This window comes from Gymnoscopelus braueri, assembly GCF_963280865.1.
Source record: "Gymnoscopelus braueri genome assembly, chromosome: 9".
Classification (NCBI taxonomy): Eukaryota; Metazoa; Chordata; class Actinopteri; order Myctophiformes; family Myctophidae; genus Gymnoscopelus; species Gymnoscopelus braueri.
Window position 1 is genome coordinate 17,430,806 of NC_137610.1, and position 24,281 is coordinate 17,455,086.

A 24,281-nucleotide genomic window follows, 5' to 3' on the forward strand; every position below is an offset into this window, starting at 1 on the left:
GTGGGCACTATGCCCACCTCACCTATCCTGTATCCTAAAATATATGTACTGTGTACATTTTCATTTAGCTACTGTACACCAGCTACGCCTGTAGCCTATTCTATATGTATGTATGCTGCTTCGTATTTTGCTCTCATAATAATACAATAAGGATCTGGATGTTTCACATCAAGATTTCCCCCCAAATGAACGTTGTCTGAGATGTGTATGATAATAAAATAATAAACAATCAGTGATCATCAACCACGTAAACTTACTTAGCGACCCCTGCTGGCCGACTGGAACCATGACAGAATATAAAGTTAATCTCTCAAGGCAGAGCAAAAAAAATACTACATTTCCCATAACAAATGACGTCATTGAGAGGCGACGTTATCAAACGAGCGCATGTGACGTTGTTGTTGTGGTTCCTCATTCAGTCAAAAGCTTCTTGGATTCATTTCTATCAGTGTACTGGTCTGGTCTCTACTAGATCTCTCCCAAGCTCCACTTTTACAAATGATCAATGCGACGTAAAATGGATCAAATCCCCTTTGCATTGTTAAGTGTGTTGCTTTTCTCCAGCTGCTGCTTATCGTCATCACGACCAAACTTTGTGCTACTTTTCGCTGATGATCTGGGCTTCGGAGATCTGGGCTGTTATGGACACCCCAGTTCACTGACTCCCCACCTGGACCGACTGGCCGCCCAGGGACTGCGTTTCACTGACTTCTACTGTACCAGTCCTGTCTGCAGCCCGTCCAGGTACTACTAGTGACAATGACAATCAGTGGAGGAAAAAGTACTCACATGTATTACTTAATTAAAAGTATCAATACTGCAATGGGAGAAATACTCTGTAAGCAAAAGTCCGGAATTCCAAATTTACTTGTGTAAAAGTACAAAATGATTGGTGTCAAAATGTACTTAAAGTACCAAAAGTAAAAGTACTCATTGTGCAGAATGTCACAAGTGCAGCACTACAGGTAGTGACAATAACAATGGCAATGCACTGAACCAGAATCACGTACCAGTATTAATACCAGTAATTTTCTGTTACAGGTAACAGGTGAAATAACAGGAAGACAAATAGCTGTGTCTCAATTCAAATTAAGTCAAATTAAATACAAAGTCCAAATATTTAAGGGGTATGTTTTTTTTTTAAAGCAACGGATAGGAGGCACTATATGCAGAAATGCTCCTGGTGCTGGTTGAACGGATCAGATCATGTGCACACTGCACAGATCAGAATGTAAGATGTGAGAAAAAAATTCACACACTGATTTGAGTGTGTGTGTGAGTGAGAGGGAGAGAGGGGGGGGGGGGGGGGCAGAGAGAGCAGGACTTTGTCTAGAGTAGACAGCCAATAACTTTACAGCAGTGTTATCTTTTAGCGATAGACAGTGATTCAAATAATTATTGCTCAACCAATTATTCAACCTATAATTTTTTTCCCACATAATTGTGAAAACCAATGTCTATAGTTGGTTGGTCACTTTCTCTAGTCCAAGACTCATGCATCCCACTAGCCCCTTTCGAAACCCTGTATACCTTTTTTGTATTTGGGATCCCAAATACGAAAAAGGTATACAGGGTTCCGAAAGGGGCTAGCACCCCCCTAACCTTGGACTGTTCAGAGATTTCTTTTATGTATTCTGACATTCTGACATATACAAAATGTCAGAAATCTCTTGACAGCCTTGATCCAAGGCTAGAAACCCCCCTTATACACGATGGACATACAATACTCAATTTGAATGCATATGATAGGTGTCAGTAGAGTCCATGCAAATTACTTCAGACTCCAAATGTTGTTCTGTGAAATCTATAATCACGAACAAAGGGGTTCAACCGTGCCTCAAGCCAAAGTACTGGTCCGGTGCATCTCAGGAGGGGGACTGGTAAGCATTAAGAAGGAAGGCACTGGAGCAGCTCGGACAGTTAAAGCCTTTTTAATAGCAGGGTGCAAGTCAAAAAGAGCACGACAACGTTTCAATGGCAATACATCTTCATGACCGGACGATGAGAATATTACTGAGAATATCACTATATATCACTTGTTGCATGTTGCGTTTCAGGGCGTCTTTGTTAACAGGGCGCTACCAGACCCGTTCGGGTATCTACCCAGGAGTGTTGTACCCAGAGTCTATTGGGGGTCTGCCACTGAATGAGACAACAATCGCGGAGGTGTTGAAGCCTCTTGGCTACGCCACGGCTGCCATGGGGAAGTGGCATCTGGGGTATGGGCCTAATGGCATGTTCCTGCCTACCCGTCAGGGCTTTGACCAGTACCTTGGGATCCCCTACTCTCATGACATGGTCAGTGTCATTGACTTTCATTCCACTGTGTGACATGGGCGCATTTGGAAAAAATAAATGAACTAAATAACCCTCTCACAACATGATACTTAGCACAAAAGTAAAATGAGACTATGAGGTTTTAATGTGTGGTCGCTAATTAAAGACGTTGTCATACAATTCTGGGAAACTATATATACAAATGTTTTGTAATTGTTCATTGACGTAATGCCTGATACAATTTCTTACCTGCATAATAACCCATTAAGACCTGAAGCCGATTCTACAAATGTTTTCTAAAAACGTATGTTTCTATATCAGTGGTGCTCAAACTTTTTCATTCCAAGTATTGTATTTGGCCGCCGACCCCCATCTCAAAATATTTTGTTCCAGGGACCCCCCAGAAGCAAAGATTTTGAGTAAAAAATGTTCGCTTTAAAAGAATATATATATTGAAAGATTTGCACACATTTTCACGATTTTTCAAAAATAGCAGAGCTACAAGCTCGTAGCGCGGCACTCTATGAGCTTGTAGATCTGCTATTTTTGAATAGCCAAAGTGTAAAATAATGCTTTTTAGCTCAAATCTTAAAATGACACAGATGCGTCCCAGGTCTTAATGGGATAAATGCCTGCAGGTATTATGTATTATCTTTCCTTTAATTCTTTCCCTCTTCCTCCCTCAGGGCCCTTGTCACAACCTGACTTGTTTCCCCCCTGATGTGAAGTGTGTTGGATTCTGTGACATTGGCACAGTGACCGTCCCACTGATGCATAACGAGGTCATCAAGCAGCAGCCAACCAACTTCCTGGACCTGGAGAGGGCCTACAGTGACTTTGCTACGGACTTCATCACTGCTTCAGCCGAGAAGAAGCAACCCTTCTTCCTCTATTATCCTACCCACGTAAGCATCAGGAGCAGACTGAAGCCTCATTTATACTACCAAGTGGTCACTTGCCAAAGAAAACTGATCTACAAGCTCACAATGTTGTTAGTAGGGCTGGTGACATGACTTCAAACCTTTGCCGTGATAACAATTAATGAACGATTAAAAGAAAGTAGTGAAAATAGCCGATCTACAATGGGCTATTTTCACTATTTATTGCATGCCACTATTATACAATGAATGAATTATAAAATAGTGGTTAATCAGACAAAAAAAAAAGATTTCATTTTTTTTGCGTCGATTCCTTGATATAATATACCAAGGAATCGACGCAAAAAATGGAATGAGAAAAAATATATATTACAAAAACCTTCCTTCTCGATTATTTGGTTATAAGTCGGTTATTAATCTAAATGTCGGTTTAGATATATTTTCGTTTAATTGTGGGTACTTAATTGAATGTACACTCATACTTTGCAAGTAATTGTAATTTGTTTGCTCCTTTACACAAAGTATATGTATGTCATGATCTCCTTGCTTAAAGTGAGTTTCACTCTTGTTTGCACAATCCCTTCCTAAGTCATGTAAGTGATTGTGCTTAGAAATCCTACGATGAGAGACAAATAGCTTTATGCTGGATATACTGGGTAAACAGTACCTGATCATTCAGTTTCACAGAAGGAGCTGGTGGTCCTGATATTTTGTATAATGAATGTATTTTTATTTTGAGTGACATTTTAAACTTTCTTCCAACCTTGTCCAGCACACGCACTACCCCCAGTATGCGGGTCCGGAGACGGCATTCCTGTCCCCGAGGGGCCCCTATGGAGATGCTCTGATGGAGTTTGACAGTACTGTGGGAAACATCCTTTCCACCCTGGAGAAAACAGGGCAGATCAACAATACACTGGTTTTCTTTACCTCTGATAACGGGTGGGTTGGTGCCTGTGTTCTGTGATGTGTAACCTAATTGGATTTATTGCCTGTTTAATGCCTGCCTTTACTTCTTTTCTTATCTTATCTTATTGGTTGTTGACAGGTTTAGGTGTATCTTGATTGTACTAATTAATATGTTTTTATTTTATTGTTATTATTATTATCTTTTTATAGGGAGAAAAATCTCCACATAGGTTTAAAGAGCAAGAATACATCTTTTAATAACGAATTCTTTATTAAAAAATTAAGGTAGGGTGAGTGATATTTGTTCAAATAAGTGTTAAATAGCTCTATATTCTAATATATGTGTTGCTATGTATATATACTGTATTTGTTCAGTAACAGGAGTTTCCCTGTCTCTCCAGCTCTTTAGTAAACAGTTTAACCAGAATAGACCTACCTTTAAAAGAGCAGACATTTTAATCTGCCATCACATCTATGTTTGTTTATCCTCTTTTCAAAGGTGAAGGAATCTTTTATCTATGGCGGGTAATAATACTATTTATGGCGCTCTTACAATCTGCCATATTATTGTCCTGTTATGATGTGTTATTGCCCTGTTATGATTGCCATGTTATTTCTCTCTCTGTGACCAGGCCTGAACTGATGCGTATGTCCCGTGGAGGTAACTCTGGTATTCTGAAATGTGGGAAGGGCACCACCTATGAGGGGGGCATGCGAGAGCCAGGCATCGCCTTCTGGCCCGGGACTATCAAAGCAGGTCACTGTGACACTGATATAATGCACCACTTATTTTACCTACAGTCCACTGTGATTGGACTGGGTATTATCAGCAGCCACTGAAGCTTAGGTTATCAGTGAAGAACACAGTCCATAATGGATAAAGTATCTCATAAAAAGAGGAGAGTTCATCTGAGGGCAGTTTGCTTCACAAAACAAGGTTTGGTTAATGCAACTGATTCGACCAGAACTGTTATATTGTAGTTGAATTCTGATCTTCTGTGGCATTACATCATAATAGTACCTGTATCTGTAGTTAGCAAATGCACTGGCATTTTCCAATATTTGGGCGTGTCATTATAGGTGAAAAAAACAAAAATGCGTTGTGAGCTTGTAGATTGGCTATTTTTGCCGCATGACACAGTCATACTACAAAGTATTAAATGGTTAAGCTGCATATCTTTCTCATCTAAGTGGGTTTTGTGTCTGTTTGTCATGCATCTTTCAGGGGTGACCCATGAGCTGGCCAGCACCCTGGATATCCTGCCCACCTTTGCAGGGTTGGCAGGAGCCAAACTACCCCAAGTGCAGCTTGATGGATATGATATGACAGATATCCTAGTCAAACATGGAATGGTACTGTAGAGGCATCACACTTGTCATTCAACAAAAGTTCATAGTTTAGTTAATATCCAAATAATCTGTTTGTTTACATACATGTCTTGTTTTATAGAGTAAGAGGGAGTCCATGATGTTTTACCCTACGGATCCCAGTGAAAAGTATAGCATGTTCGCTCTCAGGCTCGGGAAGTACAAGGCGCACTTCTACACACGTGGTATGTATTGTTAATATGTCTAAGAGGACATATTTTGACCATGTCATATAAAGCAGGAGTTTTTCTGACACATTTGCTCATCATACTACAGGAGCCACCCACAGCGGTACAACCCCAGACAGAGACTGTGACGTATTCGCTCTCCTCAAGGCTCATGACCCCCCAATTATTTTTGACCTGGAAGCAGACCCTTCTGAGAACTACCCTCTCTCCCTGGTGGGCAGACCAGACCTCCAGTCCTTTCTGGCCAAGATCCTGAAGGTCAAGGCTCAGTTTGAGGCCTCCATGGTGTTTGGAGAGAGCCAAGTACGGAGAGGGGCCGACCCTGCATTGGCGCCCTGCTGCAACCCTCAGTGTAGCCCCAAACCCAGCTGCTGTCGGTGTTGATGAGGCAAAGTGCCAAAAACCATCGATCAAACTGTAACTAGAAGGGAATGTATCAAAGGACACTGCACTGATGTCACTCAAACAAACAAAAGTACATGATGATTTTTGTCAAGTACATAATGTTGTGAACTTGTGATGATGTGTACTCTTGACTAATGCAGGATTATGTCTAAGGCCATTGAATTGTTTCCTCAGTGAGGAGGATGTCTAACTTCGGTTAAATTTATTTTCTAAATGTTAACGTTGAGAATTAATTTTGTTTTTTAATATGCCTGGCTTTTACTTGAATAGTATATGATATTAATTATTTCCATCCTTTTTGTCCTTATGCTTTACCGTCTGTCTGATACTGTGGTCCAGTTAGACAGAACAATCTTCAAGCACTCCAATTACACATCAGTGTACTTGACAATCATATGAAGTTCAGTGTTTAAGTTATTCCAATTTATTCCAATGCCCCAACAATGATGACCACTGATAAATGATACAGATGGAGACAGACATTTTCGGACATCAAGCATATATTTTATTCATAAGACCAAACCCATGACAAGGCAGAGTGATTTTTATTTTTTGTCTTTTCTTTGTCTTTTTCTTCATTTTTCCTTTGAATTGTACAAGTCCTTGATTTTTTTTAAAGGTAGAAGATAAGATACATTTGTTCCGTCACATATTGATTTGCTCTAGGTATAATGTGAAGAATCTTGTTTATGTAGCAAATTCGAAAGTTTGGTTTAACTGTTAACGCATGTCTCAGCGGCTAAACGGGACAAGTTGATCCTCGAAGGTTGGCTTGTGAAGCTATATGGACAGAATGGTTGTAACTAAGCCGTAACAAGATAGAAAAACGGAAACAAGGACGCACGTACAGGTCAGTGATGGGGGCGCGCTGTTGGAGCTCAAAGGCGACTATAATTGGCAAGAAGATGCAATAATAGTTTTCTTATGGCAGCCGACAAGGTCACTATTCAGCTCTAACAGCAGACTGGTCAGTACTCTGGTGGGTGTGTCACAGAATAATGATGACGTGACATCTCACACAATGTGCCCTAAATGTGCTGCTGAAGCCTGTCTGGAGTGCTCATGGGCTTTGCGAGAACTCCAAATACCAATGTTCATGGCAGGTGCTGAGTTGAGAGTTTGTGTGAATCCTGAAATAAAATGATGGCAGATCACAAAAAAAAAGACTACTTTGTTTTTTTCTCTTTATCCATCAGGGTTATTCGTTTGGTTGTGATCATTTTTTTTTGTAATTTGTCATTTCAATTATACATATTAATTTCAATAACATACTTAACATAAAGGACACAGCACTATCATTTTGATTCGCTATTATACTATATATACAGTATATACACAGTACCTAACAGACAGCGATACACATGTAGATAACACCCTACTGCCCTCTTGTCAACTTAACTGTCAAAGGAACTGTCACCATGGAAATCTCACAGATCTGAGGTTCTTGCTCTGTGACTGGTGATTGAAAGCAGCAGGGGATGTGTACCTTAAAAGCGATGACCTTCATCTACCCTGATGCACCTGATATTTGGGGACGTCTTAAAAACCTAGGCTCCCACCTCTGGGCTTCAGTTGGCTGTATCAACATACATTTTTAAATCTACCTCTCTCCTCCCTCTAATGTTTATGCTGCAGGCTACAGTATGCTAAAACAACCCCTCAAATTATGTGTAAACATCGACCACCATGAAGTTAATCCAAGGAATACATGAGAGAACGTAGGCATCTCTCCTAACCTGCAGAGTGCTGGTTATATCAAAGCATCAACCTCAGAAAATAACAGTTGCCTATACAGTAAAATCCTCTGTGGTACTTCATCGATTTGTAACCCAGAGATTGTACAATGTACTGACACATAACTACTACTGTACTACTTATTGTCATCACAATCCAGTCATCTATTTCCCCAATTTAGTTTGCCAAGTTGGAAAAAAAAGAAAAGATGGAGACTAGTGGTATCAATGAAAACTACAAGTGTTAATTTAGGGTTAACACTCTTTTTTTCTTTTTTTTTTGCTGTGTAGTGTCGCAGGGAGTCTAACAGTCAGAATCCTGCTCCTGCTAGTATGGCTTCAGATTACCTTTGCTTTCTTGAACCTTGAAGTTGCATTGACCACTGCAAAAGCATACAGTTTGTGATCTATATTTATCCTAACGGTATCTGATTTCTCATCAAAGCACCCCCAAGTGAAGGTGAGCAGCCACAACAGCTACAGTTAAAACAACACATTGCTGTTGTCACATTCTCCAGCAGACTCTTTCTTGCCCTCATTCAAGGGCCCGTATTTATCATGTAAAACATCATTGATGGTCCTGATTCTGTGAGTGTCAATGCACTCAACCACTGCAGAAATGCTGTGTAATTGTTGGTAATTGTGAGACATACAAACCGTAGCTGTCTTTCAAGATCCATTTAACACAATGACTCATGACTTTTCCGCAGTCTTCCGTGAGCCCTTCTGCCACTGCAGTTAAAACCCACTTGTGTTGACGCAGAAAAAAACTGAGGTCAACATCTCTGTCCATCATCATCTTCCATGGTTTTGTATGAGGCGCCTGTTTGTCTCTACTCTCTATACATAATATTTACAACACAGACTAGGTCTCGTACGCAACACAGGGGTAAGGACATTTCACTGTACACAGCAGAATCCAGAGTTAAATCACCCAGGATGTTGCTGTCTGCTCTTCTCTACTCTTTAACCTGTAAATCAACACGTTTTGTTGAATGACAAATACATATTTACAGTTCACCAACCACCAACTCATCAATTCTGCATCATCCTCTTTAATGGCTGTTGCGCTGCGTGCTGTTCTGTTGCATGTGTGTTCTGGGTGTGTCTGTGTGCAATAACCCTACTAGCCATGCATTGAAAAGTGAAACAGCAGTAGGTATATAATTGTCATTTGTTTGTTTCAAAAACCAGAGAGGAAAGTTAACAGATGCTCTGCCTCTTAGTTTTATAGCATTGAAAAGAAAAATGACTAACTAAAAGAAACAGGCAGTCCATCCATCCACGAGAGGACAGACAATAAACAAATGGATAAATAGAAGATGAACGTGAATCAGTCAAACGCTTAGCATACGGTAGAACAGAAATAAAAAAAAAGATCCCTGATTGCTGAAGGGATGCACAAGTTTGTTTCGCAATGGAGAGAAGACCTGTTCCACTGACGCCCTCTGGTGGCAAAACCGATAAGCATTACACAAGCAGTGAGCGGAAGGAGGAAGGAGGCCGCTGTCATGGCAACAATTCCTACTCCAGGTAGATGTCCTCGGTGGGGCAGGCGTACTCCAGATGCTCCTGGTAGTATTCCTGGAAGGCTCTCCTGGAGACGGGACAGATGCAGTGGTATTAAGCTCTGATAACAGATCTGTCTCCCAGCCAGTCTCTGTCTTATCAGCAAAACGGATACAGATACATTAAGGCTTCCATATCTATCACTTTGCTAATGACAGATTTGGCAGCGTTGTCCTCCTGTCTCTCAAGCCAAGTATTTAGTCCTGCCCCAAATGGAGCAGCAAATTGTGTTAAAGCGAACTGTAAAATGCAATTCTGTTTAAAACACAGCTAAAGACATTTTTTAGCTTGTTAAAAGAAACTACAGACTCATCATAGATGTATTGTTTTAGATAGATTCTGTCTTTTTTCATGTCTGTTATAGACAGAGCAGAGAGAGAAAATGATGAGCGAAACTGTTCTGCCCAGATCTGTCTCACACCCTAGTTCTGTCTGGGGATAATGAACCATCAATATATTTAATAATTCAAACCCAATACGCCTGATTCAGACTGATTCAGAAGTTAACAAGCTTGCAGTCATTAAGGACATGGATGGACACGCACGCAGGCACGCACAGCTACGCGCGCACATACACACACGCACACACACACACACACACACACACACACACACACACACACACACACACACACACACACACACACACACACACACACACACACACACACACACACACACACACACACACACACACACACACACACACACAGCTTCCACCCACAGCTTCCACCCACACACACACACACCACAGCTTCCACCCACACATAAAATGTGATTCATGTACAAACTGTCTCAGCAGGACCCTAGCTCAATATTCTTTAATAGCCTCTTGTCTCTTTCTCTCTGTCTTCTTCCTCAGTTATATTTTACAGAGCTTGCTGGGGAAGCTGCCCTTAAAGGAGTAGTTCACCGAAAAAACGACGTATTTTCTATCAATTACACAACCTGTGAAGCCTTGATAACATGGAGATTTTATTTTTTTGTCGCTTTCCTAACCGGCGGAGTCTCTGGTAGGAGACTTGCGGAGTCTCCCACCGGAGACTTTTCCGCCGGTCATCAAATTATTGGCTTAGGAATATGAGGAAAACAAAAAAATCTCCATGAATTCAAGGCTTCACAGGGTGTGTAATTGATAGAATAGATAGATGTGTAATTTCCCCTTCAGGACTAACAAAGGTATTTCCTTTCCCTCCGTTTCCCTTAACTTTATAGGCTAATAACAATACACAATTAATGTTTAAATATGACCCTATCTATGAATCAGTCTCTGTGTTTCTCAAGCGTAGCATCATCTCACCCGACACACTCCGCTACACGCCGCATTGACTCCTGGGATACAAACACATGGCAAGCGAATCTGCTCAGCATGGGGTGCTTGGTGATGAAGCCAAAGTAGCTGCAGAGAGAAAGGAAAAATTTGATGCAATGAGTGAGAGTCTCTGTACAGTCCAAGCTATATAGAGAAAACTGAGAAAACATGCATTTATTCCATGTACCAGTTGTTCTTGGGATGGCATCCACAGAAGGAGATGTTCTTCATCTGGAAGAAGTGACTACATCTGTCGTACTGGAGATGGCGAAAGATATAAGATATAAAAGATAATAGGAAAGATATAAAGAAAAGAGCATTAAGATTCTACATATTTATTTCAAATTAAATCCCATTCATGGCTAGATTTATCTGAGGCTTCTATTCTAAACTCATGTGTCAGTTATGTAATCTTTTGGTAAAGCTTTTCCTTTGCATTGATTCAGTCAATCATTTATTCTCACCTCATCCAAAGTGTCAAAGTCATCATCCAGGCTCATGATCAGTTTGACTCCCTGCATACTGATCTCCAACTCACACAGAGAAGGTGGTCGTACATGAACCGTCCGCTTCCTTGACATTGCAATCTAACACCCAGAAAAAAAGTTTGAATTATGATGACGTGTGCGTTTGTACACGTGCGACTGCGTGCGTACTTGTGTGGGTGTGTGCGCTTGTGGGTGTGTGGGTGTGTGTGTGTGTGGGAGGGGGGGGGGCTGTTTTACACTTGCCTTCTGCATGGCAGCACAGAGGATGCCATTGCCTTGGTGATAAGGTACCTCCACGGAACCCAAGAACTGAACATTGAATGTTTCAGTCCATGCTGGGTTCCTCTTCATTCCTACAGGAGAAACACAAGAAACAAAATGAGAAGAGATCATCTTCGTAACAAGACAAAAAAGTTCCAACTTCTAAAATGCCAAATGGCCTCTCCGCTCACCTAGCAACTCCTTGGACTGACCAATGACCTCATGGGCATAGAAGGCGGGGAATATTCCCCTCTCTCCCGTACGCATGTTGTAACCTCTGTACCAGTAGTCATCCTCTTCTTCCTCCACGTACAGAGGGTCATCCACATCCAGTTCCAGCTCATCTGCATGTCTTGGAATGAACCTGCAGAGGGAGGCATAGAGACAGACGCACAATCTATGAGGAGCAGAACATCGGTGCTACATTTTGAATTATGTCCTCCTCACATCATGACACGCTAACAAATTGAGCAGGTTTTTGCACTGGGCCAAACTAGGAAATCCTGCAGAGCTTGGCTTTGTTTAATGGGCGGAAGCATCTGTCTGGGTTTTGGGTGACTCCCAGTGGACAACCCAGAGAGCTGGAATGAAACAGCACACATTCACCCAGGAGAATGGAACATGGGGGAGGGGGGGGGGCTTGGAGCAGAGAAAGGAGACAAAGAAATGACTGAAAATGACTGTGTACTGAAAGAGGAGGGGCATGCTCACATACGCACACACATGTATGCATGTGCAAGGGATATACAGTATATGAACACACGGACACAGCCAATGCATGCACACAGACAACAGTAATGCGACGGTGGTGTGAATATCATTGGTTCCCCTGCAGAAGCACTAGGGACACAGCTGTAGCTAGGACACGTGCCTTATTCCCTGTTATCATTGATGATTCACCATGGTCATGTCTCCTACTGCATGCCGTAAAGGGCAAACTATAACCGCCTAGGGAACCATCTCACAAACTCCATTCCTAAAAATCAATCAGTTGTAATTCAATTAAAGTGTTCAAGGTTTTGGTTTTTACCATCTTAAAAGCACAATGACAATTGGGTAGAGGTTTGGATTGTGTAGTTAGAAGTTACCTTGCCATCCAAATATTGGCAAGATATCTTCAATAGTTGCTCCATTGATTCGAAATTGATATTTCAAATATAGATACAGTTCTCAAAGTCTCTCTTTTTGCACATAAACAGATGCAAACAAAGCGGATTCTACCACTATATAATGTCACAAATCCCAGTAGATTAAAAAAAAGGCTACTTCCTGTTGATTTTACTCTTTGAATGAAATAGGAAGAAGACCAAGACTGGATCCGCAGATCCGGATCTTCAAAAACAATCAAGAGGAAGTTGAGATTTTTATTTTATTGATTTTATTGATTAAAAAAAACTTTAAAAGCTGCAATGTCATGCAATGAGGAGACAACATTTGGAACATCGATTTTTAATCAACGGAACAACATTTGGAGTTCACACCATGGCAAGGTAGCGGCACAATCCAAACCTCTACCAAAGTGTTGTTGTGCTTTAACCACTTAAACCCCATATGGTTCAGCGGAGTCCCTCAGGGCTCTATGCTAGTGTATTTTCTGTTATTGTGGGGAAAGCTTTTGCTGAAAATAGCCGATCGACAGGCTTACAATGTGTCGCAGTGCGGCGAGTTGTAAGCTTGTCGATCTGCTATGTACAATACAGATGCTGGGGTTTTAGTGGTTAAAGCACGTTAGCTGTTCCTGTGTTGACATGGTAGATCACTGATAACCACATGATAACAGAACGGCTTACCTATAGACTGCCCTGTGTGTCTGATCCCTCTCTTCTCCATTGATCGTGCAGGAGAAAAGACCAAAGGACTCTGTGCCTAAACATGTAAGAGATATGTGATGTTGCAGCAGAACAGCTACAGTATGTTACCTGAAAGGGTAGTGTTTAAAGGTAGGGCAACAGATAAGGGACAACTTCAGATATTTACATCCTAGTCCAAGTCAATATTTAGACTACAGTATATATTTTTTAATTAAATAGAAATGACTTAAACTGAGAAGTTCGGAAAAGGTACAGGTAGCAGAATGGAACTGCACAGTAATGACATCAGTGGAGGAAGTATAGTTAATTGTAAATACGGTACTGACAGTACTTGGTACAATATTTGCCTATACATGTAGATTGAAAATGACTAGCATTTAAAACCAGCTATATTTGCAATGCTCTGGAACCCTTTCTACTGTTAATTGTGAAATTAAATGTATATTGAGGATATGAGTGTCCCTGTATTTGTTTATACAGAGTTTGGGTGAATTTGCCAGATTGGATTTCTTGTACTCCTGACATCACAGCCTTGAGTATGGGAAATGTGAGGATTTAGCTGTTCAAAATTCAAAATTTCCAAAGTGTATGTGTGTATTGTCCATGAGAATGCCAAATTATAACATACTGTAGGTCCTGTTTTTTTCACATTGTTTGAATTTCCAGCATTTAAAATGATCTGTGACTCTGACCTTGAGTAAAAACGTGTCAAGTAAAAAAGATTTAATGTGAGGTTACTACTCGTTTCACTCAAATACTGCTGATAGATTTCTTTGCCAAAGTCTAAACAAAAGATAATTATATAAATGGTAACAAAAGCCAGTCTAATCAGCCTTCCATCATTCATTAAGCATGTGAACGGTATAAATGAGTGATCATAGCTGTACTGGGGAGCACAGCCCTCCTGCAAAGTCTTGTGTGTGTTTATTTCATTACATTTATTAGCTCATGTATTCATGCATCATCATGGCTGACAGAGCTGAGTTGAATCCTAATCTATTCATTTAGAGAGCTCTGAAATGACAGCATTAAGAAGCATGCTGCTTTGCTAACGATTTTCCTTGCTAAAAAAAAACCCTCCAGAGACCTCTCTCATTATGCATGCTGATGTAAGCCTGTGACTTTCTTTTACTGTTGGCACACATGATGATGACAGAGGCTTCCAGTAAAGGGCTGTGTGTCTGTCAGTGGTTCTGCATGTGACTCACTGGAGGAGCGGGAGGTGCTGTTGACGAAGACATTGAGGAACTTCTTGGAGAACGGCAGGTCGGCCTCCGGGGAGGAGTCCTCTGAAGAGCTGAGGAGCTCCGATCGTAGCTCCTCGCCACTAAGGCTGTAGACCACCTTGCCGGTCCCCAAAGGATCCTCGTCGCACAGTGTGGACAGCTCACTGTCGTCACTCAGAACCGAAGTGCATCTGGGAAGAGAGAGACATGTGGAGACGTGTTAGGTACACACAGCAAACAACTGCAGGACCATATGGTTGCCGTCGGGCAGAAAACGTGTATGTCCAAAACCGTTACTTTTCCGGAAATGGAAAAATTAGCCTGTGTTCCAGTTGATCCAATGTACAGTTCTTGGTTGATACTTTTCAGCTCTTGGTTGATACTTTTCATTGGTTAAATATCTATAAAACCCACAGACAGACTTAACAAAAGTTCAACCTGGTGTCCATATTTTGGGCACGTCATTATAGGCAAACAATTGCCATATAGCAATAGTAACATTTATTATTTCTGCTCCCAGTAAAAACAACATTATTATTATTATTTTGAGGTTTAATGTCGCAGCAATTCAATTATATTTCAGCTTCCAAACTTGTATTACAGCAATCATATTGTCTAGAACATACCTCCTTAGGCTGACCAGCTCCAGAGTGGTATTCTCATCCACCACAAGTGTGTACTTCATGGAGTCATAAGCCAGTCCCTCGTCATCTGTCTGCAGTCTGTCAGCCAGGTCTTTCTCACATAACGGGAGGTCCTGGTCTGACAAGGGCAGATTCCGAACGCTGTCATCAATGGGCGGTGAACTGTCGAGATACAGGTCACTGCCCCTGTAAGACGACTGCTTCCTCAAGTCACTCATGAAGGGAGAGGAGTCCTCCTCTTCATCGTTGTCTGTGGAATAAGTGAGGCTGAAGCAGCGATTGGTCTGGGCAGTGGGGATGTCCAGGGTCAGGCTGTTTTTGACTTCGGTGATGCGCTCCAGGGAAGCGGAGGATCGACCTGTGGGCTTGGGCTCTGTCTCTCGTCCCTCGTCTTTGTCGCTGACCACGCTCTCACTGAAGCTCGGTGAGTCAAGGTCCTTCCTCCCCTCCAGCATCATCAAGTCGTTATCGGGCTCCCTGGTGTCGTCCTCTTCGTCGTCTCCCTGTCTCCTGGCATTTTTCGAAGGCTTGGTCTTCAAGTTCCTCTCAGAGTCTTTAATGAGATGGGCATGGCTTCCTTGGTTGAGGTAGCGCTCCACAATCACAGGGGCGATGGTGTCAGCGGTGGGGTTGCTCATGTACAGACAGGGACCAAACCGGTCATCTTCATTGGAAAGTCTTGCACTCATCTCCCTCTCCTCTGCATCCTCCCTTCTTCTTCTCAGGCCATCCTCGTCCTCTTCCTCTGATCCCTCCATCCACGATTTCTTCCCTTGCGTGTCTTCTTCTTTGAAGCTATCCGCCTCAATGTCCGAGGATGGCGAGATGGTATCGGACATGGACGGTTTCCTCTTGAAGCACTCCTCGGGACAGCTGATTGGGTAAGACCCCTCTGAGATCATCTTGTTGACCAAATTGCTAAGCAGCCAGGGCGAGTCTGAGTTCTCACTCAGCTCATCTTCGCTCTCTGACTCTGAGTCTCCCTCACTTCCATCATAGTCATCAGAGTTGGGCATGAGCCTGGGTCCTACTGGCAGGTAGAAGGAGCGTTTGAAGCTCTCCAAACCGTGGTCTGGTTCTATCTCCAGCACCATCTGTCTGGAGAGGCTGTCCTCGCAGTGCTGGGCTGGGGGAAGAGTCTCATCTGGGTCAGCCTGGGGCTCATACGACTCATCATCCACATTCTGTAGCCCCATCAGAGCCAGTCCGTCATCATAGGGCTCTGGCGGGAGGTAAGGCGAGTCCACAGGAGAAGGTGTCGCCAGGGTGGGAGAAGGTAAGGGAGATGGAGATCGTAGAGACAAGCTTTCTTTAATCGGGTCAGGCTGGCCCAGAAGCAGAGACGCCTTCATCCCCACAATGCCGCTGTCCTGTTCCAACTCTGTATCTGGGTCCAAGTCCTGGTCCGAAGTGGGCGAACTGGCCTCCTCAATGGAGTTGGTGAGGTGAGAGGAGCGTCCGCTGCTACTGTCGTCACTGGTGAGGTCAAGCTCTGTCTCTGAGATGGAGGAGATCATGTTGGAAACCAGAGGACCTCCACAGGCGAACGCTGCCTCCAGCTCCCCTTCGATGTCAGAGTCTGACCCGGGGGAGCTCAGGTCAGGGTCTGACACATAGCTCCGCTTAGCGTTCATGTCGGCGATCCCCGGGTCTGACGACGGAGAAGTGGAATCGTTAGCTGCTGCCTCATTGGCCGTGGCAGAGCTGTTGGATTGGTCGAGTGTATCTGAGCGACTGGAGGACAGGTAGCTGGAGAATGAGGCGAGCTCGGAGGGCTCGATGGAGGGGAACTCCACGTATGCCGAGCTGCGGTTCTCCTTACACACCAAGTCGTAGGTCTCCTTACGCATGAACTCCACCTCAAAGTCCTTCTCCAGCTCCTCGTCGGACAGAGGCGTGTCAGCGCCGTCATTGGCTCCGATGGGCGCGGTGGAGGACAAACAGTGGCTGGTTCCGTCCGGGTCGTTCTCCAACTCCGGGTCCAGACCTGACTCACTGGTGACTGTGTAGGTGTCGGTGGTGCATCGGGTCACGTGCTTGTGGCCGCTGTTGAGGTCGTGGTCCACCTCTGTGTCAGAACATTGGGAGTGCTCATCCACCGAGGGAACTCTGGAGGTTTGAATCGGAGGCTCTGTGATGATGGTACCGATGACATCACCAGGGCAGGTGTGAATCTTATGCTGACCGAATGAACCTGCGAGAAAGGAAGGTGTAGAGAAACAGAGATGGAGATAATGAGAGTAGTCGAGGAGGAGAGTAGGGGATGAGGGATGAGACAGAATGAATGAAGACATGATGTAATGAGAACACAGATGCATCAGAGTAAAGAATTAGATGTGAGGAGAGCATGGAATTGTGGGAGCCAGAGAGGATGAGATAATGAAAGAGTCCAGAGGGAATGAATAATGAGAGGCAGGGTGCAGGGAGGGAGAGAAGAGACAAGATTAAGGAGCCAATAAATACGTCAGTTCATTTAAGTTCACAGTCAGTGAGGGAAGGATGGGGGATGAATAAAAAACATGTACTGTAGATATAGAGTTCAGCAAACTATCAGCCATATCAAAATATAAAATTATGCTTCCCTAATGTGCATGATCCAATTTGAGGAAGAATGGCAGATGTCAGTACAAAACAATCGTGTTTTGTTGAACTCGTATATCGCAAAAAGGTGTCCAATTCACATCACGTTACTTCACAGCACGTCACGACATGACATTCACGTTAATGGGATGAGCTCTGAACTTGGACGGTCGGCCATTGTTACCGTATTCGGGCCTCTCCCGCCTGTTACCCTCCATGTCGCAAAGGAGGGGCCTGCGAGGGGACTGAGGGTGCCCGCCCTCCCCTGCCTGTTTTGGGGGAGTACCTTTGCCTGGCGCTTGGGAGATTGGGGCAGCTGGGCACTGTCCTGTCACATGACTGCCATCCTCCAAGCACGTGTGGGTGGGCGACAGACGGACTGAAAGCAGAGCAGACCGTAACCCATTAATAAGACCTGAGGCGATTCTTAAAAATCAAAAAAAAAAAATCAAGATCTTTCAAAAATAGCAGATCTACAAGCTCATAGAAGAGCTTGTATATCTGCTATTTTTGAATAGCCAAAGAAATCTAAAGTGACACAGATGCGTTCCAGGTCTTAATGGGTTCATAACTATAGCGACATTCAGTTTGCCATGTTAAATCAACCACTTTCAACCTTATGCCCTACTTTGGATATATAGGTGAAATAGGTGAAAATGTTACAAATGTTTTCTAAAGATGCTACGCACTCATGCACGTGCACGTGCACGTGCACTAACTCACGCACGCACGCACGCACGCACGCACGCACGCACGCACGCACGCACGCACGCACGCACGCACGCACGCACGCACGCACGCACGCACGCACGCACGCACGCACACACACACACACACACACACACACACACACACACACACGCACGCACTTCAAAGCACTGCAGTAGGAAAGGGCTCTGTGAGTGATTATTAAAACCCCCAATAGTTTTTTTCTTTTTAGTATAGTGAAATAGCACATCTACAGGCGGTTAGTCATTCACCACATTCTCCATCAAACAAAACAATACGTCATATTCTTCTAGAGCTTCTAGAGCTACGGTAACTTTTCTCACCTTGAGAAGTAGGGTTTCGTAGGGAGTCCTGCCAGCTTCCTTTCTTTGGAGATGTACTGCTGTTGTTATTCAGGGAATCCTGATGGGAAAGGAGACAGTGTGAGATTTTATTGACTCATACAGGATCATTACAGAGGTCATGCACTCTATTGTGTTTAGAGAATGGTTGAAATTATTGCCCGGCCATTGTCCAAGGTTAGTCCAACCGAGGGCGATACTGTTCATCACTATACCCATATTAGACATATTTAGTTACGAAGGCAAGGAGAAAATAGCGCTTAATCAACGCAGCAACCACCGTCAAGGTCAACAGTTCAGATTCTGATTGGTCTGCTGCTGTCATATCAGCCCTTGGGTATAAAGTTATCTATATTTTGTGGTGTCGTTTTTATTGTACATAATGCGTGCAAACCACATTGCAGCAACCTAGAAAAGGGGGTTTGTGAAGTGATGTGCAAGTGAATGGAAACTGTTCTCTAGACCTGTGACACAGCAGTGGTGAGGTTCAGAGTGGTGGGTCTGCTCTTCAGAGTGCCAAGCGTAGGGGAGCTGAGAGGGGATGCCGAGGGGGAGGGAGGCGCGTCGGGATCGACCTCCTCGTCCTCGTCATCCTCGTCCTCATCATCCTCGTCGTCAATCATCTCAAACTCCTGGAAGTCGTCCTGGAAGGAGCAGATCGGGTGGTGCATCTCGCTCTTCTCCAGTATGAGACAGTCCTGGTGGAGGAGGTGGGGTACGTAAATGATTATGAATGCAGGCATTCAAAATAGGGATGCTCTCCGTTAATACTCTCTCTCTCTCTCAGCAGATTCCAGGAGAGGATAAACAACCAGGCAGTGAGACTACTCAAAGGGGGGAAAACGGACCCTTTTTCACCAGTTTCACCTGCTTTTCTTTAGACAAGAACTATAAGTGCAATATTCTTTGATCGAGTGCAAACACACAGACACAGACACACACACACACACACACACACACACACACACACACACACACACACACACACACACACACACACACACACACACACACACACACACACACACACACACACACACACACACACACACACACACACACACACACACACACGCACGCACGTACACGATCCAAAGCACTGCAGTATAGGGAAGGGCTCTGTTAGTGAATATACATAAACAGTCAAAGCAGATTCTGCTGATGTCTTATTTTCTGTGTTCAGGCTGTGCGTGAGCGTGTGCGTGTGCGTGTGCGTGTGCGTGTGCGTGTACGTGTACGTGTGCGTGTGCCTGCGCTTGTGCCTGTGCGTGTGCGTGTGCATGTGTGTGCGTGCACGTGTGCAACTAGTCTAGGCATAGACACATCATTGTGAGAGGGAGGGAGAGTGAAGCTACATGCAGTGTTCAGCAGTGTCTTTAGAAATCTCCTGGTGAGGGCAGAAAGGTGAGAGCAGGAAACAGTGAAAGCACTTAGAGATACAATGAGAGCATGCAGAGAGCGGAAGAATGGAGCCGTCTCAGGACCGCCCAAAAGATAGAGAGGAGACCATCAGACGGTGTGTGGGTGTGTGTGTGTGTGTGTGTGTGTGTGTGTGTGTGTGTGTGTGTGTGTGTGTGTGCGCGTGTGTGCGTGCGTGTGCGTGCGTGCGTGCGTGCGTGCGTGAAAGAGAAAGATGAGAGAGAATGTGGGTAAAGGACAGTGAAGTCGGATCAATAAAGCCTCTTGGGTTTCAATGCCTTTACAGGTCAGTGGTAAAGTAAATTATTTTGAAGTCCCATTGCACCTCTGCGTACAGCTCATGTGTGTTGTGTTGTGTTATGTTATGTTATGTTATGTTATGTTCTCCACATTATTGATCAAAAACCTCCTAACTCCACTTGAGCTGTATTTGGGTAAATTGATGATAATATAAGGAGGACACATTCATGTATCTGACAATGTATAAAGTCACTATACCAACTTTGATGAGGCAGTATTGTAAAAACATGTTTTTTTCATTTCCTGACTCTTAATATTTTAAGTTAATATTTTGGATTGTGATTGGCCCGACAGCAGAGATATTCTAACTAATTCCTGACTCTACAGTAGATTAAAGAGTGGGTTTCTATAATGCATTATTTTAGTTCATCAATATGGATGAAGGTAAAATGATTAGAATGCGTGACTCTACGCTTTATGCTCTTCTGCAGCACAACGCAATTTAAAATGTACCATACTTCATTAATTCAGTCCTCTACATTTGCCTGCCAACACAGGGTGAAACCAACTCTCACTTTCTATCACGATCTCAACATTTATGTACAGTACAGCTATGGGTTGAGCTACTGTAGGTACAGTATCACATGTTTCTTCATGTAATGGAATCTATACATGGTAAAAAACCTCCGTGGTATTAATTTATCCATTTGTAACTCTGAGAGTCAGTGCACAAATCTAACCAAATGGACCCACCATAGTCAATGTGGTTACATTTGTATAATCTCAGAGTTAAAGCTGCAATCCATAACATTTATTCCCAGTATTTGAGACAAAACTCTACCTGTTAGCTAAGACAGAATGCTCGCTTGGGCAGGGGAGATATGGCGTTTTGATTTTCAGGCAATACCACTTGTCAACCACTAGCGTCCCTACCAGAACACAGGACAACATTTCTCAGTGGAAGAGTATAGGGAGACCACCTCCAACCATTGCAGATGTACTAGTTATTGTAAGTTATGTTTTATTCACAAAAGAGTTCCAAATTGCAGCCTTAAATTAACGGTGAGAAAATCCTTCTTTAATAATATATATATTCTACTGTGTACACTTTATTTTTATTTTATTTATTTTTTGATTTGTTTTCATTTTCATTGCAATTGTGTCTTATTTTTCTGTATTGTCTTTTGTTTTAATGGTACAAGGAGAAACCAGGGTTGTGGCTCTTTCGGAGCGGGAACTTTGGGGGGGTGGGAGGGTTAACATACATTCACTGTTTTTTGTATGCTCATTATTATAGACCTGTATGTGAAAATATAAAATAAAAAAACCTTGAACAAAAAAAAAAAAAAAATAACGGTGAGGATTTTACAGAGTAGTTGGCACAAACGGTACATCTCTTCATCTCGAATCTGACAGTAAAAGCACAGGGGAAGGATCCATCCTCCTCTGCTTTGCATTTGGAACAGCACAGCACTTTCTCCTTGTCTCAGAGACCCAGTGCCAGCCTTTAAGACGAGGCATCATAGCGCAGTCCTCGGCTGATCATCCACCTGACACAATTTTGCTGATGCACAGAAAAAGCCTCTTAAGGCCATGGTGACAGAAATGAACACTCAATCTTTGGGCACGTGCACATCGGCCAGTTTACACGTGAAGCCTGTATTGTTCCTCTCCGCTACTCTCCTGTTGCAGGGGTGATGGAATTACTTGTTTTTCATCATCATTAGCCGTGTGATGCAGTGTTTTATCATCTGTCATTATTATCAGTGACAATGTAGGCCATCATAATACAAATTCTACCACCACAACAAACCAGACTCAACACTCTATCGTTGTGAAAACATGACCTACAGTAATACATCATTTGCCACAATGACCTATAATATCTTCCAGCATCTTGGGGTCCATCAATAAGGATGTGAAAAGCCACACAACTGTCTTGAGGTGAAAGATCTACACACTGTAGTGAAAGCATTATTTAGCTAGCCCACCTAGCAGACAGACAGACAGACAGATAGGCAAGGGGGGGAGAGAAAGAATGAGAGAGAGAGAGAGCAGCTATAAATATGAGTTGTCTCCCTTTGAGAATCGATGCTCATGGTCTCAGGTTCCCAAGGACACCCCATCTCTGGTCCCCATGACCGCCCCCCATTCAACAGACTTACATAATAAGCACAGCTCTGCTTATGAAGGAGGGTCGATGTGAATGAGATTAGCCCTCTTTCACGCTCCCAGGGATTGGACACACTAATCGCATTCAATGAAGAGGAAATTATGTCAAGCAACCACTCTGTGACTGGCCATGTTTATATCATATAATATCATATAGAAGAAGCAATCACACATGGCTACATCTGAACAAGAACACACATATGAGCAAACATGTGTGCGTGCAAACTCAGGTAATATCATATCTTAAATATAACCCGATGACTATCCTTAAAAACACAGACTTATGCATGGATTTCTGCTCTGCAATGCTAGTGCAACAGTTCAGTGACCCTGAACGATGACCAGTGTGTCAAATGACATTCTAATCTGACATTCTGTTTCAGACCGGAGGCTTGTTCAGCATGGCTGATGCTGCAGCCATTAACTCTGCTGAAGCGAATCACAAGAGAGAAACATGATAGCTTGTCAATGACTATAGCGCTCTTGGAGGGAAGTAGCTTGATGGTGCACTGGGTACATACTGGTAGCTCAAGTGTCCAGCTGATGCAGGGAGGCAGTGGACAGCTGAGGGAGTCTTGGGAGATAGGAGGGATCAGCCCAGGACGCACCCACAGCAATTTGTGTGATTGAAAACTGGTGAGAGTGAATTATGAAATTATGAGACTGTAATAGGAGTAATTAGGCGTCTCATCATATGAGGTTTTTACGGATCTAACAGGGAAGTGACCGCCAGTGGATAGTGGAGAGAGTATGGTTTGGTGCAGTAGTTTGTTATTAACAAAAATAAATGGTGTTTTTTCAGCGGTTCTTCAGCAGTTCTTTGGGGGGTGGTAGAGGTTCTATAGCACTGCTGCTCTACAGAACCTATTAAGCCCCTGTATGGTTCTTTAAGATGATAAGCACCATTTGAGAATGGTGCTATATCAGTACCAAAAGAGGACCCCTTATGATAGCCAACAGTTCAGATTCTGATTGGTCTGCTGCTGTCATATCAGCCCTTGGGGTTATCAGTTATCAGCCATAGAACCACCATTTTTGTTTAATGTTAGAAGGAGAGCTGCACACTCACTCATTCCCATCAAGATACTGTCAAACATATAGGTCTGAATCACCATGAAAGTGATGCAGTGAGTTGACATCTATGCAGATCTAAGAGAGTGGTATCTATTCTCCTCTGAGGTGGCTGATTGTTTGGCATACAGTTGCTTGGTGGGCTGGCGTGTTTGGCAGGGGAGAGGGGTCATGGTTAAAGCTCATCATTACCTGGAAACCTGGTTATTTATATTGTATTAACATACTGTACCATACATATTGGTTAAAATAACATAACAAAGGGGTTCCACCGCGTCTCAAACCAAATTCAGGCTGGTCCGGTGCATCTCAGGAGCTGGACTGGTATGTGTAGAAGAAAGAAGGCGCTGGAGCAAACTCAGACAATTAAAGCCTTTTTTTATATTTACAGGGTGCAGGCAAATAACATGACAACGTTTCGATGTCAATACATCTTCATCAGGTCATGACCTGAGGCAAATAACGTGACGTTTCGATGTCAATACATCTTCATCAGGTCATGACCTGATGAAGATGTATTGACATCGAAACATTGTCCCGTTATTTGCCTGCACCCTGTAAACATAAAAAAGGCTTTCATTGTCCGAGTTTTCTCCAGTGCCTTCCTTCTTCTGGTTAAAATAAAAATGTATTAAAAAAGTAAAGTTACTTTACACTAGA

At 43.2% G+C, this 24,281-nt stretch overlaps 2 protein-coding genes across 2 annotated transcripts in view; one reads left to right on the forward strand and one right to left on the reverse strand.

Annotated features, from left to right (window-relative positions):
• The first annotated feature begins 390 nt into the window (after positions 1-390).
• arsa (arylsulfatase A) lies at positions 391-7,194 on the forward strand. The gene is made up of 8 exons (XM_080437335.1): positions 391-744; positions 2,058-2,298; positions 2,964-3,182; positions 3,928-4,097; positions 4,697-4,821; positions 5,290-5,417; positions 5,515-5,617; positions 5,709-7,194. The coding sequence occupies exons 1-8, from the start codon at positions 506-508 to the stop codon at positions 6,002-6,004; spliced, it is 1,521 nt and encodes a 506-aa protein (XP_080293461.1). The 5' UTR covers positions 391-505; the 3' UTR covers positions 6,005-7,194.
• A 1,371-nt stretch (positions 7,195-8,565) lies between these two features.
• The window catches only part of mapk8ip2 (mitogen-activated protein kinase 8 interacting protein 2), a 53,121-nt gene continuing 37,405 nt past the window's right edge, over positions 8,566-24,281 (reverse strand). Inside the window, exons 3-14 of the mRNA XM_080437182.1 lie at positions 19,184-19,417; positions 18,702-18,780; positions 17,834-18,028; positions 15,052-17,263; positions 14,408-14,616; positions 13,179-13,254; positions 11,580-11,752; positions 11,371-11,480; positions 11,104-11,226; positions 10,827-10,897; positions 10,628-10,726; positions 8,566-9,355 (exon numbers count right to left, since the gene is read on the reverse strand). Of these exons, the coding sequence (XP_080293308.1) occupies positions 9,283-9,355; positions 10,628-10,726; positions 10,827-10,897; positions 11,104-11,226; positions 11,371-11,480; positions 11,580-11,752; positions 13,179-13,254; positions 14,408-14,616; positions 15,052-17,263; positions 17,834-18,028; positions 18,702-18,780; positions 19,184-19,417 (3,654 nt within the window). The 3' untranslated portion in view covers positions 8,566-9,282. The remainder of the gene's footprint in view (positions 9,356-10,627; positions 10,727-10,826; positions 10,898-11,103; positions 11,227-11,370; positions 11,481-11,579; positions 11,753-13,178; positions 13,255-14,407; positions 14,617-15,051; positions 17,264-17,833; positions 18,029-18,701; positions 18,781-19,183; positions 19,418-24,281) is intronic.